The 16,619-nt window shown below is 39.1% G+C and overlaps 1 protein-coding gene across 1 annotated transcript in view; it reads right to left on the reverse strand.

Moving 5' to 3' along the window:
• The window catches only part of LOC145977762 (discoidin domain-containing receptor 2-like), a 407,841-nt gene that overhangs the window by 129,544 nt on the left and 261,678 nt on the right, over window positions 1-16,619 (reverse strand). The window contains exon 4 of the mRNA XM_083110031.1: window positions 9,954-10,185. Coding sequence (XP_082966157.1) covers window positions 9,954-10,185 — 232 coding nt within the window. The remainder of the gene's footprint in view (window positions 1-9,953; window positions 10,186-16,619) is intronic.

Consider the following 16,619-nt stretch of genomic DNA (forward strand, 5'->3'; position numbering starts at 1 on the left):
TCCCTCTTCCTCTTTCTATGTATCTCGTCCTCTTTCTTTCTACTCCCATTTCTCCAACTTTTCATTATTTCCTATGGTTCTCTCTTTCTTCCCCTGTTTGCTCTTTCCCTCTCTCTTTCTCTCTACTATATACGATTCTGTAATTTCCTCATGTGAGTTACATCGGTGGGCGGGAGGATGGGTTACAGCCTCTCCTCCCCCCAGCAGGTGGTGATTCCCCTGCTTATTGCTATTTTGATTGTTCATATCATGAATTAAGTGGATTTGCACTGTATTCATCAATATTTTTTCACAAATATGCCACCTGTAGTTTTCCTCAAGTATTCTCATCTAGCAAAGTAGTGGTATACAGCCAAGCCAGTGGTCTTGGGTACAAGTTCTGGTTAGATGTTTCATCTATTCAATGTTTCGTTATCCTTGCCATTAAGTTACACCTTTCCTTGGGGATAGATCTCGGTCTCAGCAGGTGCAACACTGCGCCGATCATGCCCATGCAGTCTGTTACGGGGCGACAAGGTACCAGGTCGTGGAAGGTCTTTTCTCCCTTGGCCAGTCACCAATTTGCGTGGAGTGGCGAGAGAAATCAATACGGGGAGGTGGACTTGCGTGACAATGCTTGGGAACCCCTATTTTTTCTCCCTCTCCCTCCCTGCTCCCTTCTTACAGAAACTTCTTTTTTTCTCAAGTTCTCAGATATGGAAAAATGAGGGAGTGTATTTGCCCTTAATAATCCCTCTTTCGTGACACGCCAGCTGAAAATAACATCCCTCTCTGTTGGGATGGGGAAACGGTTCCTTCAGGTGGTGAGATTAACATAGTAGTGAAACGAAACCTTTTCTGATTCAGTGGAAACAAAATCAATGTTATGGTAAACTGAAGAAAAAGCGATAGCTAATGTGGTTAAGAGGTGAGTTTTTGAGAATGCATTCAAATGTCAACCATCTGTGCTTGTAGTTTATGGGTCAGCCAAGAAGTCGGTATAATTTGGGGGCAGTGATGACTCGTGGCTTTTTTGGAGTGTAGGAAGAAGTTTTGGTAAACTGAGGAAGGTTTTAAAAATGCGTCCAATTACAGTCGCACAAATCGCTCGTACTATCCATTGCATTTAGAATGTTACCTGCAGGCCCACGCACAAGGTAGGGCAAGGGGCCTTTGCCCCCTTGAACCATGAATTTTTTTAATGTGAACCTATAAAATCCAACGAAAATATTATTCTCGATATTTCAGATTTTGCAAGAATTTCGATTTTGTCCCCTCTCCTGCATTATGGATTGAAGATAATAAAAAGTGCTGCTTAAACTCTGAAATTATGCTAAATGCTTCTAAATTGTGCTAGGACTTATTACTAGTTACCTTTTTCGGATAACTGCAGTTTTAAGATCAAATACGCATATACTTTTCGAGTCTTGAACTTGCGTTACTTATTATTCACTACACAAAATTGTGTACAATGGCTCAACGAACGAAATGGTTTCAGCATAGAACTTCAAACGGTTTGAGAAAATGGTTTGTTTACCCCCAACCATCTTTGGAATTACTGCTGCAAAATCTCCTCAGGAATAAAATCGACAGGATAAAGAAAATATAGAGGATGGATCGTCGCATGGTTGTAAAAAATAACGTGTCGCTGTGTATGCATACTCCCTTTTATTTTAAACAAGTCCGCTGGTGAAGTATAATTAAGATTTGGACGTAATTTTATTTATATTTCCTGAAACCCTACTCCTTTGAATTCGATTTCCCTCTCCCAGGGAATCGCGTTTGCTGATGATGCTAGATTTGACCATTATGCCAAAAGCAGGATGCCAACGAAGATCAAACTGTGCTACGTTTAGTACCATTTTATTGGGGTTGGCGCCACTGATTGTAGGAACCCCTCGATGCTTCCTCCCTGGATCTTTAAAAACCGCAACCTTCCCCCCTGCCCTATCTTTCGTCTGCGGCTGGAAGGAATGGCACCAGTCAACTCTTGACAGTAGCTAACCTAGTCAATTGTACGTAATACATTGCGCTCATAATATTAAATTATTAAACTTGTAAAAAGTAGAGAACTGGAAGCAAGTATAAATGAACTGTAGGAACTTCCTCACTTCCTACGTGGAAGAATCGCCCCTGTTTGGGTGTACTAATTTTCCATTATACCACAGTTATATGAGTGTTTTAAGGATACCAGAAAAACACGATTGCCATCTAAAAGTTGTAGCAAATAGAAATGGCGGCCAATCCAAGATGGCGGATGTTGACATTTGAAAAAAAAAACGCCTATATCTCTGAAACCAATGGTCCGATTTCAACTATCTTTTTTACAAATGAAAGCTTAAGATGTGTTCTATATTTTACGTTATATTAGATTTATTGACAGGAGCAACCGTTAAGTACTTAATCACGGATTTGTGAAAAAATTATATTTTTTACTAATAATTTTATGTTTATCATTAATTTACTAATAATCTAGGCATCTGAGAAGAAAGTGTTCCACACAAAAATTGTAGCGCAAACGTTTATCTTTAATTTGAAATATTACATTTGTTGTATTTGAGCTCAAAATTCATATAAAGCGAATTAATTATGTAGTGTGTGCAGCGAATTCTTCTAGCAGGATGTGCCCTTAGTCCTATTTAATTACACCTGTTGTAACTGGTATTGACTATTGAATAGGAATTAGCCAATAGTGGCAGAAAAGCGAAGTAAAATAAATAATTTCATTCCATGATAATTGATGCTGTAATATATCACTTTAATTTGAATAATTAATACCAATGAAGCCCCTCCACTGTTTCACATAGTTGATCCATAGAAAGTTCAGAGATGATTCTAGCGTAAAGGTATAGTGTGTATTTAAGCATTGTAACTAATACTTGCAAATACAATTATTTTTACCTGCGTGTAATCCTACAGGGTGTAACGTATTCACATGTTAATCAGCGTAGGTCTAATATTCAATAAGGCCAACAGATGGCGCGGTAAGACACATGTAAGCAACGCACTTGCCGCTCCGGCCATATATGATAAAGATCATTCCTTTCTGCTACGCGTTTCTGCACGGTATTGTATGCGATTGTAACCTGCCGCGTAAATAACTGGAAGAATGATTACGTACTGGGCTTTGAGTGTTTTGTTCAATATCTCGGCAATGTGTTCTTCCTCCGGCACATCATTATAAACTGAAAATTACTATTATCTGTGACTGAAATCTTGCTAATCTCAAAATTTTTCAGTGTAAGAAATGTCATTTGTCATTCTTCTGATGTGACTATATCTCTCGCCAAGAAAACAGTCCAGTCAAACTGTAATTGATGATCAATAGTACATGGCTGTTTTAAGAGAAAAGTTCTGGCTTGGCAGTGACTTTCCACCCTGACGATCTCCGCCACTGACTACTGGAAACGACATAAGAATGGGAGATAATTGCAGGGAGAGAAAAAATTGGCATTCCCAGAATTAGTTGCGTGATCACGCTAGACAACCCCCTCCCCCTCCGCGCCATTCTATTATTAACGACCCGGGTACTTGTTTGTATTGGGTGCGGGTTGCGAAGCGTGCGTAAGAATGCGCCACGCACTATTTCACACGTTATCTGCGACGTGTGTGTGCAGTGTCGTGGCTTCAGTTGTTCATGGCGTTATTACAGAGGTCGTTACGGCATCCCCCGTGCTCAATATTCTGCATCATGCTTAACGGTGGTTGCAACAATTTGTCATTTCCCCCAGACGGGAGATTCTGCAAGGCCCGTGATAACACGGAGGGGGACGTGTTGATAGGCTGTTAACATTACTTTGGCTGCGTGTTCTTGCATTCTGATTGGCGAACTATTAGTTGGGGTTTTTATCTTCTGTTCCTTTCGCTAAATGTCCACAAAAGATAAGGAGGAACAAAACGTGATGTAGTACAAATGTCGTCAAATTTCAACTGAAGATGGTGTGGGGTGTCCGTGAACTTCCCGTATTCCTAGATTACATAGTATATATTACCCCTAAACATATATGTGACATATTTTTTTTCTCTTGGCATACCTCCCCGATGGCGCAGTGGTAGTGTCGTTGCCTTGTCCCGGGTTCGATACCCGGTGGAGGCACATAGTGGTTCGGATCCCACTTTAAACTGTAGGTCCAGTCCCGATTAGCCTTACTATGAATAAAGTGGGCTTGAAACGCCAACTCACACAATCAATTCATTTACATCATAACGCACTTGAGAACTTTAAATAACGTTACAGCACATCGTTTGCCCCGTGCGTTGTCGTTCGTGCCCCCCCCCCCCCCCATACAAGCGAGTAGTCGTTCCTCAGCCTTGTAACATGCCCGCTCACATCAGCCATAGCCCAACAACTGACATGCGAATTCGAGCAAGAGTTCCACGTGATCTTAAGAGCAGGGATGCCAACCACGAAGACGAATCTATTCCCAAGCAGCAATTAATTGATTGATTTGCTTCATTTTACTTCGCTTTTGTGCCACTTTTGGCTAATTTGCAAAGATGGGGATGACTGATGACATGATGAAATTGATGAATGGACACTCACAAACGTGCCCAGGCCGAGATTCGAACCAGGAACCCCTGGCGTCGTAGTGCGATGTGATAACCACTCCGCCACAGGGGCCGGCATCCAAGCAAAAAAATATCGTCCAATTTTCAACACGGTCGCAACAGAATATATGCAAGTAGGGGTACACTCATTGCAAAAAGTATTTACCCCATAGAGCCTTAATATTAGTAGTCTGATGGGGAAAGCATTTCTTTCCATGACTGTACGGGGAATTCTCCGTGATACTGTATGTGTATAACGGCACATTGCATTATGGTTCATTTGGTAAATTGCCACCCCCCCCCCCCCAATTCTTCTCATTAGCTTTAAAAATTCTAAATTGCTAAGTTCTTTCCTGTAAATAATTCGATTACATGCGTGTCATACTTAGGACAGTGATGTGTATTGTTACACTGGTCTGGACTATAGGGATAGCCAAACGAATCAGCATTCGACAAACAATCCGATTCACAATCTGAAAGTCTGGCTTCACAGATGCAGATCTTGCCGTACCTAGTCTGGACTGGCCTCCCAGGGTGCCGGGCCAAATCTCTGTGCGTCTTCTCAAAATGGAACTTCAAATGTATCCATCCGTTTTGACTTTCTCTTCAACCAGCACATGTTAATATTACACGACCCTTCCCGCCATAAAGGTACTCTTGCCTGACAAATTACACGCTTAAAAAAAAAATAGAACTTATTTTTTTGTTCCTATATGGCATGACAAAGTAGTTAATCATCATTGGTTGCTAAACTGACAATAAAGTAAAGAACGAGAGTATTATTTTATCTATTTAATACACGGTTTTTTGAGTTTTAAAAAATGTTACAAACTAACTGTGTGATTAATTTGTAATTAATTTGATAATTATTATATGTTTTATATATCTCAATTAATTGTAGAACGTTAAATGAATTAATCAACATTCATAATTGTTATTGATATCTATTAATGTTACCACTTATTTCAGAGGTTGACTTTTGGTTATGGGGGATGTAAAGGAACGTGTTTATGCTGTGAAACCAAGGGACCTGCAAGACCTTCGTCAGCGAATTACCAATGTGATACAGTCGCTGTGTGTCAGAGTAATCGAGATCACGATTGAACGGATGCATGTGTGCATCGAGAACGGTGGCGCCCAGGTTGAAGGTGTTCATTGATTGAATGATGGAGCCGAGCTAAAATATCAGAAACATAAAAAATGTGTTTCACAAGTCAAACATAATGTCCAACATAAAGACAACAAAATAAACATAATAACTCAACCCCCATATAAGAGGTAACATCTTTTTGGACCACCCTGTATATTAAATTGAATTCATTACATTTTATAATTTTGTCGTTGCCTTGACTTCTATTATCATTATGAATGTTGATTGTTGTGCGGCTTGTACAGTCAACGACAAAGATAACAGATATTTTCTTCCTGTGTATTTGGCCTCTCAATGCCCCGAATCCCTGTATAAGTATTCTGTCTTAAAAGCCTCATGGCGTCTAATGAGTAGAGTTTCATAATACAAATACATCCATCCATAAGTGTATAATAACTAGCACACACATCATTAAATAGTGAAAATATGCTTGTTTAGAATTTGTTGTATAATCGATGGTAGTTAATTTACTCTGAACTTTCTGGAAGCCAAGGATTAGATTGGGATCATACAGCCTTGAATGACAGTAGCAAAGAAGATTTGTGTACACCACTATTTATAATAATATACATTAAATATTACTCATGAATTTTATTTGCCGTCTACTGGATCTAACATTATTTTTTTGCTCTTCAATAAATATTTTATTCTTAATCTACGTATATAACATTATTTTCCTTGCCAGTACAATTGTCTCTAAATAAATTATGTCGACCTTAACTACAGGTAAGTTATATTAAATACGTGCAGTTATATCTCTATTCTTATAACGTCCTTTTATATATTCATGTAATAATAATAGTACAGTATTAATTCATTTTCATGCTATGAATAAATAACACGTGGCGTAACGGCCCTTGTGGGTCACGGTGCGCGGACTACAAATTATATTAATTATTAATTTAAACATTTATATTATTACAATATTATTATTGTTGTTATTATTTCTGAGGCACTTGGTTCGGACCCCCCAGAAATATATTTCTAGATACGTGCCCGATATATATATCGACGAGGGAAGCCTGCCTCATTGGAAGGAAGGGATCAAAGAGATCCAGAAAGGAGGTCACGTGTAAGAATCCAGGCGGAGCATCTGCGTGACAACTTAAGATGAGGTTGTGTTGCTGATTAACAAGGCATTCTGGCGGCCACGATCAAAGCTTTATAACCCCTTTGGCAGCTGCAGAACACCCTCCGCGGCGTTTGTTATTTTTGGCGGTTATCTCGATCCGGAGGTCACGTGGCTCACGCATGTATCTCGAGGCTTCTTTTACAATCAATGGAACCTAAGTGCGTAGGAGGGATGCTTCCGTTATCTTGTGGGTAAATTGTCTCGCTTGCGAAAAGCGGTTGTTCACTCTTGTGAGTTTTTGCTTTCCGCTGAAAGAGAATCTATGTTTCTCATTTTCTAGGTTTCTCCTTTGTCTTTCCTTCAGCGTTGGACCGTAATCTCATGCCCTACACGGATCATGGACCGTATGCTACAATTACGGTCTTCGAGAGAATTCCAAATATAGCGAAGAGAATCTGCAGTGTTATGCTAATATTAAAATGCAATGAAAAATCTGATTCTGCTATTGCGGAAGATAATCATAGTTCTTAACAACTTCAACAATAATGAAGATTTTTGAACACGAAACGCTGAAAAAGTGAACGCTTCGCGGGTGGAACGGGGTGCTTGCGCAACCATTCCCGGTGTCGATAAACATGTCCAAAATGTTATCCAGTCCTTGTTAGCCCCTGTGCACTATAACTGTCGTTCTTTAACTCCGTGGCGGAGTGGTTAGCACAGCGCGGGGTCTAGGGTTCAAATCCCGGCGTGGTAATTACGTCCCTTCATCAATTTAATATAATCATCACTCATCCTCATCGTCACGATTGGTCACGCAAGTTGTAGAAAAGCAACGCTCATAAATATGGTGAGTTGTGACACCGTTTTATTCTAAGTTGTACTTTTGAATGAATCAAAAATTGGCGATGTTAAGGACAAACTGAACAAAATTTAAGGAACCCTTAAGATTCTCAACGGGAGATGGTGACGAATTCGTTAGTTACGCCACTGGGGTAACGTGCAGAAACATTTTCTCCATGAAGTTTCACAACTGTGTACCCCCATACTTGGCCAACACCGAATACATTATTCCCTCAAAGAAAGGACAGACAATAGTGTATTTTTCTGTAGATAATACATTGAAAAGCCTGACATGAAACTTTTCATGATAACGCTAGAACATCGATGCTGAGGGACAAATGATTGGATGATTATTGCCGCCTTAAACAATTAGAAGACGTTTACGAAAGATATGCCTGACTATTAGCTTCAAAGTTCGTGGTCTTGCCAGCAAACGTTACAGAAAGGCTCTTCTGGCAACCCGAAAAAATTCAGTGTCAGCTGACTACACACATGCACCAGTTATTACATCAAATAAACAGAAAAATTACACACACTTGGACAAGTTTATAGTGCCGCGATCCAGCTGCCCTCGCTAACTTCAGCTTTCTTCAGGAGCCGGCCAAAGCTCTGTTCAAAAGTTTTCTCGATCGCGTGACGAGTATAAATTTTTGCAACATAAACTTTTATGGCACCTCGGAATCATTCGCACCATGTACCCGGGTGGAGAAGAACAGAGCAGAGTGCGAAGCGACAATGTATCGCTCTCAGCGGAGGAACACAGAACGAAAAGGTCGGCTTCGAAACATGTGCGGAGCTTTTGTGAAAGCGGAATTCGTGCACAAATTTCAGGAACGCACGCATATTCCGCTCGATGTTTGCATTCTGGGTGCCCATGCGGGTGCGAAGGTGCCCGTGGAATGCTGGAGGCCCAACGCACCAGAAGCACCATGACCTGGAATCACGTTACCCAATAACACCGAGCCGACGTTTCGTATGGTGCTGGACGCTGCGAAAATTAGCGTTGCACAGTAAAGTTCTGAATTGTGGATGGGAATGAAAATTCTCGCAGACGTGAGCATGCAACCGTAAGCATTTCTAGCAGAAAGCAAATGTAATTATCTTGCGCAGAGCTCTTGACTGCCGATCTCCTTGAGAGTGTGGCAAGCGCTACGAAGCAAAATTGGACCCACAAAAGGTTCGTTTCCAGCTGGAGGTACATTCGGATTTCACTGGATCCCAATCTTTTTCAGGTATTTTCAATTTACCTCCCGCGCCATTTCATAATACTTTAACACAGTGGCAAAAACTCCGTTTACCCACTCCATAATTTTCCATACAAGTTTTAAATAATATTTGCTGTTATTCGCAGGAACCCCCCCCCCATCCTCTTTGATGACGAATGTGTTTGCGTCCCTCAATAACTGACCGCCGACGATAAGCTAGAGTTATCATGTGCTACCTCTGGGTACATGGAGTTTTCGACACTGGTTCAACGTATTAACATATACATTTTAGTATTCAGCTTCAAATGGATAACGTTAACGCAATATTTTTTTAAATCAAATGAAGACAACTAAAGTATGGTATAAAAAAAATATCTCGCGCCATCGACCAGGTGAGTTGTGGAGGGGATTCCAAGCTTTCTAGAACTAACGTCACTCGTATCTTAACGGTTATCTTCTACCCTGAAGTCGAGGGTGACATTAGCTCTCGAAAGCTTAGAAACCTTTCCCGAAAGCCCGAGAGAATATATTCACCATTCGTAGCCAGGAAAGCTTCAAGACCTGCAACTAAAATATATTTTTTACACAAAATATCTACAATCAAGAACCTAATTCCATAAAAATCTGAAATGTTCTTTCATACGTTCAGTCTATATGCGTGGCATACACATAAACCGTTCGGTCTTCTTATTTTTTTCCAGATTTTTTTTTTTTTTTACCAAAATCGCTGCCCTTTTCAGGATTTTTGCCAGTGGAAAAGCAAGCTGAGTGGTTCCAGAACCAATTCACCTACCTGAGCTTCAAGTGGATGTAATTTTTAACGTAGCTCTGCTGTGAAAGCAACTAACTTTATTCTTCGGAAATATCCATTGCTTCACAAAGCATTCATGGCAGTGCTCGAAGTACTACCCCCCCCCCAGTTAAGAAGATTGTCATAAAGCCCCCCCCCGCCTCCCGCAGGTAAGATAATTTGCATAAGCATCCCCAAGCTAGGAATTTACACATCGAGCACTGTTTGATGAGAATCTGCACAAAACAACCCCATCCCAACCGCAGACAACAACAACCGCCACTTCTAGGACATGAAGACATTCCTTCGTGCATTATTGACTCGTGAAGCGAAAAGGATGTAAAAGAACTAAAACATCAATGAACTCACCTCTTCTCCTTTGAAGTTCCTGTACCGGACCCACTTCCCAAGACGCGGCCTCCAGTACTCCAGAACGTAAGCCTCCGTGTACTCCCTCCCCTGCCCGTTTCCGAACCGCCCCTGCGTTTCCGTGGCTGTTATGACGTGCACCGAGTGGAGGTCGATCTCCAGCCACTCCTTTGGTTCTTTGGTGATAGCGTGCTTCGGGCACCACGCTCCGCCACTGCTCTCTTTTCGGATTCTGCAAAGAAAGAAATAGGCTCAAGTCATTATTACTGGTAGTCAGCGACTACAATATACACAACAAACAAATGAATACATGTTCAACAATTTTTCAAGAGGCAATAATTTAAAACATTCGTACATGCTTATAAATATTGAACTTACGGGGGGGGGGGGGGGGAAAGCTGTAACTCAATCGTCTACCAGTCAGTCCGTGCTCAGTCACGTGGGCGCTGCTCCCGATACAATCGACGCGCTTTTCACATGGCAAGATCTCTTCGCGAGGTTTTTCCGTTTGCTCATGAACATTCACAACCATCTTCTCCTCATTCGAGTTTAAAGCTCTTCCAAACAGAAAACCTCCTAGAAGCACTTCAAATACAGTAAAACCTCGTTAATCCGGACTAATGGGGGGATAAGTTGACAGGTTTAATGAAAGTCCGGATTAACTGAAATAACCTAAAAGAACAATAGAAAGTGAATTAAAACTCCGTTTATAGCAACAAAACACGTTTATTATGGTGTAAATACACTATACAGTACAGTACAAAGTTTGCGGGAAACAGAATTTCATCAGTGGTTGACCGCCTTTCCTTTGGGAAGTTCTGTTGTTGACTTCTAGCCACATTTAAAACCTTGCATTATGTTTTTTTCCCTTTTTTTTTGCCTTTTGCCTGTCCGGATTAAGCAAAGTCCGGCTTAGTTGGGTCAGGATTAACGAGGTTTTACTGTACTAACACCACAACAATCAAACCTAAACCTTCAATGTCGCACACAAGTTCCATTTTCAGCCACACAGCGCCACTACGGGGAGAAAGCCATAATATGCTGAGTTTAGGTTTTAAGTCCACTTTATGCACAGAAAGCCTAATCGGGACTGGACCTAAATAAAGTGGGATTCGAACCACAGTTTGTCTCCATCGATTGGAATCTAGAACTCCTTAATTAGGAGGTGAATACATTACAAATATGCCACTGATGAAGGCCGTTGATGCTTTCTAACGGGGATGCTTCGACACCGCGACCGGTTTGACGAAGTGGTTGGTTTTCACTGACGCAGTCCATATTGTGTAATATTTTTGCGGGAAGCGGGTAAAGTTAAAGCCATTGTCCTATAGCTGAATTAGTATTTTTCTTATTCTAAGTAGCTTTCATGCCTCATCCTGGTTAATTGTAAAAATCCAGTCAAGAACCAGACCTCTGTAAAATTGTGTGGAGGTATTTCCTATGATATTTACAAACTAAACCCAAACAAAATACCTACCGTACAAACGCAAAAGATTTCTGAAACCTTGGAAAATATGCAAACTACAGGCATGACACTGACAGAGCTCGATAATTTCAGTGTGTTCATGACATACCAAGGAAATATAGACATGATTATTAAAAGAAAAGTCACATATTTTTCTTATAATAATTGCAAAGTAAATCCATTTATGGCAATTACGTCTGTAATGTATGGTTGTATATGTACTCAGAATATAATTTAGTTTTTTTGAGGGTTTGTAACTTCGAAACAGTCGTTGAACAGAAAGAAAAACGTTATTAAGTAAAGTTGTTTTTCTTAGCGCCATCTATATGTTGTTTGTATTACTATTTCGAGACAAACTACAGGATGTCCCTAAAGGTATTTTACAAATTTGATGTCATACAGCAAAACTTGCAATTGACGTCGAGATACCATGCCCCATTTGATTTACCAACGCATAAAGTTTTGTTGTGTATTAGTCTAATTCAAAATGCGCACCTCTGGTGACGCGTACAACGTCTAATCGAAATTCCAACTCTGTCCATACACTCTCTACCATATCCCTGTCAATTGTGGCAATGGTAGCTCTTATTCTGACCTTCAAATCAGATCAATGACAGGTGGGCTGTACGCTGTGTGTTTGACATAGCCTCACAAAAGGAAGTCCAGGGGTGTGATGTCAGGGTATCTAGGAGGCCAGGCAATTGGACCATCTCTTCCAGTCCAACCTGTCCAGGACATCTCTAACTCTAAGGCCCAGTGTGGTGGTGCACCATCTTACAAAAAAAAACTTTAGGCGCTAGTGAATCATCTAAAACAAAGTAAGTATATTCCTCTATGCCAATTACAAGCTGTGCTGTATGGCATCAAAGTTGTAAAGTATCTTTTGGGACACAGAGCATATAGCTCTCTTCACTCTTGACTTTTGTCTGTGACGTTAGAGCTTGACTCCACAGTTTGACTTGGCGCTACACATCTTGTTAGAGGGACAAATTCCAACGAAATGACTTCCGCGGGAAACGACCTGTGAAGAAAAGTGGCAGAATTTCTCCCCTTTCTGTCTATCAAAAAGGAGTTTACCTTGAAAACGAACGAGGAAACGAAAGGAGCTGAAAAGAATCGAGAAAGAAGATAAATAAAACGTGATGTGGCGTTGGATTTCTGGAGGAAGGGGACCTTTGGTTTAGAAGTTATTCAGGTTGGTTTATGGAAAAACTGCGAAGTTGGAACCCAATTTATGGAGACCTGTCAACCGTTGTATGAAGCTTGCGTGGGAATCAATTCTTTTGTTTTCTTCTCATTTTCTTTCCCTTTCGTTTCCTTAGATTCTCTTTTCCGCTCATGCACGGTCGGCCACAAAACCAAAAATTCACCATGGAAATCTTTCGCGGAGAAGGAAAATCATAATGTCTGCGCTTGCAGGTGAAAGACGAAGACTGAGAGAGTAGCTCCGTTGCAGCAGGGTTGCCACAAGATGTATAATTTGTCCGGAAAAAATACAATTTTGGTATTGGATATTTCTACCGCTACGGCGAGTAAGTCATGGCAATGAATTCATAAACGGTTTTGATTTTGTTAATTCCACTTCGCTTTTCTGCCACTTTTGGCTAATCACGAAGATGAGGATGATTAATATGATGAAACTGATGAAGAGGCACTAGCAAAGAACATCAATTCGAACCCTGGACCTTTGGCGTCGCAGCGTGTTGTTTTAACAGCTCCAGCAAGGAAGTTGGTTGGATTCTTAAGGGATTCTTCACAATACATTTAACTACACTTTAAGCATAATGTGCTGTTGTCGACCTCAGATACTTCAGATTTAGAGTCATAAAGTTCCTCATACATTAATTTATTGGTTGCTTATCAAAACTTTTAATTGCAATTATGCAATATTCATATTTTTATTGTAATAATAATAGTAATAAGTTGTGCACATTGTTGCCAACTGTAGCAACTAGAATTGCCGTCTCCAGTTCTCTTCCTTTTTCTATTTTCTTCCTGTTTTCAATCTTCCTTTTCTTATATATCTTTACCTCTCTTCCTTTCCTCTTTCTCGCCCTTTCTTCCGGTTTACCTCTTTCTTCCTTGGTCTCTATTTCTTCTTCAGTTTCTTTCTGTTTATTTTATCCCTTTTTTCTTCCTGCGTTTCTTCATCACTTTCTCTGTCTTTGTTTGAGTATCTATTCCTTCTATTTCTCTATCCTTTTATTTCTCTGTGTAAGTTATGCTTCCTTTACTCACAACGATTGCGAATATTTCCCATGGAGTCTCTTGAGTTAGCAGAGAGTGAGTTAAGAAAGACTACGCCAGGGTGGGCTATAGCCCCACCTCACCCACCCGGAGGCAACAAGTATTGAAATTGTATTCGTCCATTGAGAAAAGTCAAACCCATTTGTTAATTTTATTTCTGTGTCAATTGTAGCCCCCGCTTCCCCCGTATTCGTTCTTGATATACATTACGCCCACTACACTAGGGATTGCAGAGCTAGCTAGCTATCGATAAGAATCAAACTACAGAGAAAAAAGCACGTACACCATAAGAAATGCCTATCCTGCCTCGTATACAACCCGCACTGCAGGGTTGCAACACCGCTGCGTGACAAAGGATACTCATCAAAACTTTGAATAAATTTCAAGAATTGTACCGCACTGGTGTAGCATCTTCTTCTGGCAACACTGGCTGTATGTCTATCGATAACATGGCGAGTATGTGATAGGTGAATAAGGTGTGTGCTCCGATGAAATTCTATTTTAATACTACAACAGGCAACTGAAGACTATATATTGCTGAGACTTGTTATGTAAGTATACTAAGTTTATTGACATTTACTTAAAAGTCAATATAAGTGCATATTCAATGAGCTATGAACGTAAAACTTGATTTTTTCGTTGAACTGTTTTGATAAACAAACATTCACTTGTTATCAGTGTTGCCAATTCATTTGCATCGGAGTTCACAGACTATCACCTCCTTGTGCTTTAGTGGGTGCTCAGTTACTGTCCATATAGACATTTACTGTGCTGTGTGTTTGTTCTAATAATACGTAAAGAATGAGCAATTGTGGTGAGTGTAATAAACCAGTTCCTCGGAATGATGTTAACGCCAAAATAGCATGTACTGACTGTTCCAAGCTATGGCATATTAAATGTGTGAACATTAATGAATCCGATCTGGAGTTTTATAAATCTGAAAATCGACCATGGAGGTGTAAATCATGCAACTCTAAAAAAAGACGATCTATGCATTCTGAAGAACCTTTAGTAGAAGGTGTTCCCTCTTTGCAAAACATTTTCGATTCCGTGAAAGAGTTAAAGGAAGAACTTATTAATGTTAAAAAAACAACTAAGGAGACGGAAATTGAACTTGGTAAATCATTAGAAATGTTACATGTAAAAATGGATGATAATTCTAGTCTAATAAAATCCCAGTCGGACAAAATCAATGCCTGCCTCGCCCACATCGAAGAACTGAAAAAGGAGAACACCGAGTTGAAACAAGAATTAAAAAACACTAAAGTTCAACTTGATGAATTGGAACAATATAGCAGAAGGAATGCATTGGAAATTATTGGTATTCCAGGAAAATCTAACGAAAATGTTTATCAAACTGTTATGGATGTTGGTAGGGCTCTTGATTTGGAAATTAAAGAGGAAATGATAGACGTATGTCATAGGCTTAAGAATTCTAGCAATCATAATTCTCCGGGTATAATTGTAAAGTTTGTAAGAAGAGTGGATAAGGATAAAATGATTGAAAAACGCAAGGTAAAAAGAAATTTAAATACAAATCATCTGGGGTTTACGAATAATCAGCCAATATATATTAATCATAGCCTTACTCCATATAGAAAGACTATTTTTGGCCAAGCTAGGAAATTACAAAGAGAAAAAAACTATGCCTATCTTTGGATTGATAATTCTGGTTCTATTCGTTTAAGAAAGACCCCAAATGACAGGCAAGTTTTTGTAATAAAAACTGAAACAGATATACAAAATATTATGTAATCATGGTGAGTTGAGTCATGGATTATAATGAATCACATAATGAATTGAATTTATACTATCAAAATGTAAGAGGTATTAATACTAAGCTTAATGATGTATATCTAAGTATTCTAAATGAAAACTATGATGTAATTGTTTTTACAGAAACTTGGCTTTCCAATGTTATTAACAACTGTGAATTTATTGATACTCGCTATGCTGTATTTAGGCAAGATCGGTTACATAGAAGAGGTGGTGGCGCATTAATTGCAGTAAAGAGTACTCTGAGGACCAAGAACATTGAAATAACTATAGAAAATATTCAGATTGTTTGTGTTAAGATAATAACTAGTGTTTCTTCCATTATAGTGGTTACAGTTTATTTCCCACCTAATACTAAATTACAAATTTACAATATGTTTTTTACCAGAATGGAAGAGCTATGTAATATACATTCTTGTGGTTTGATTATTGTAGGAGATTTTAATATTCCAGAAATTGTAGATTCTAATTATGACTTAGAAAATGGTTGTCCTCTTTCCTTAACATTATTTGGATTTTTAAGTTTACTGGAATTACAAAGTATAAATAATGTAAAAAATAACAACGGAAAAACGTTGGATTTGGTACTGACCAACTTGTCTAACAATGTTGTGGTTAATCATAACTCCTTCCCTCTTCTAAGCTCTGATGCTCATCATCCTCCCTTATTACTTCAAGTCCACCGCTTTTATGACAAAACTATTCATAATGTTAAGTCAAGTTCTATTTATACATATGATTACCGTAATGCCGATTTTTTCAATATATATAGAAATCTTAATCAAACTGATTGGCATCCTTTAACATTATTTAAGAATCCCAACGTAGCATTGGACTACTTTTATGAAATTTTAGATAAAATTATTGGTAATAATGTACCCATAAGGAAGCGTAATAAGAGAAAATCGTACCCGCCTTGGTTTACACTGGATATTATAAGATTACTTAAATATAAAGAGTATTATAGACATAGACGTAAATTGTCAGAATATAACCAGAAGAAATTTGTTGAATTACGCAGAAAATCAAAATCTATGATAACCAAAGCTTACAAGATTTACATAAAGAATTCTGAAGAATCCATAAAAAATAATCCTAGGTCTTTTTGGAGTTATATTAAAGGTAAAAAGAAATCAACTAATAATCAGTGTAGTTTAACCTATAATGGAGTATTACTT

This window comes from Lepisma saccharinum, chromosome 23 (genome assembly GCF_977018435.1).
Source record: "Lepisma saccharinum chromosome 23, izLepSacc3.1, whole genome shotgun sequence".
NCBI lineage: Eukaryota > Metazoa > Arthropoda > Insecta > Zygentoma > Lepismatidae > Lepisma > Lepisma saccharinum.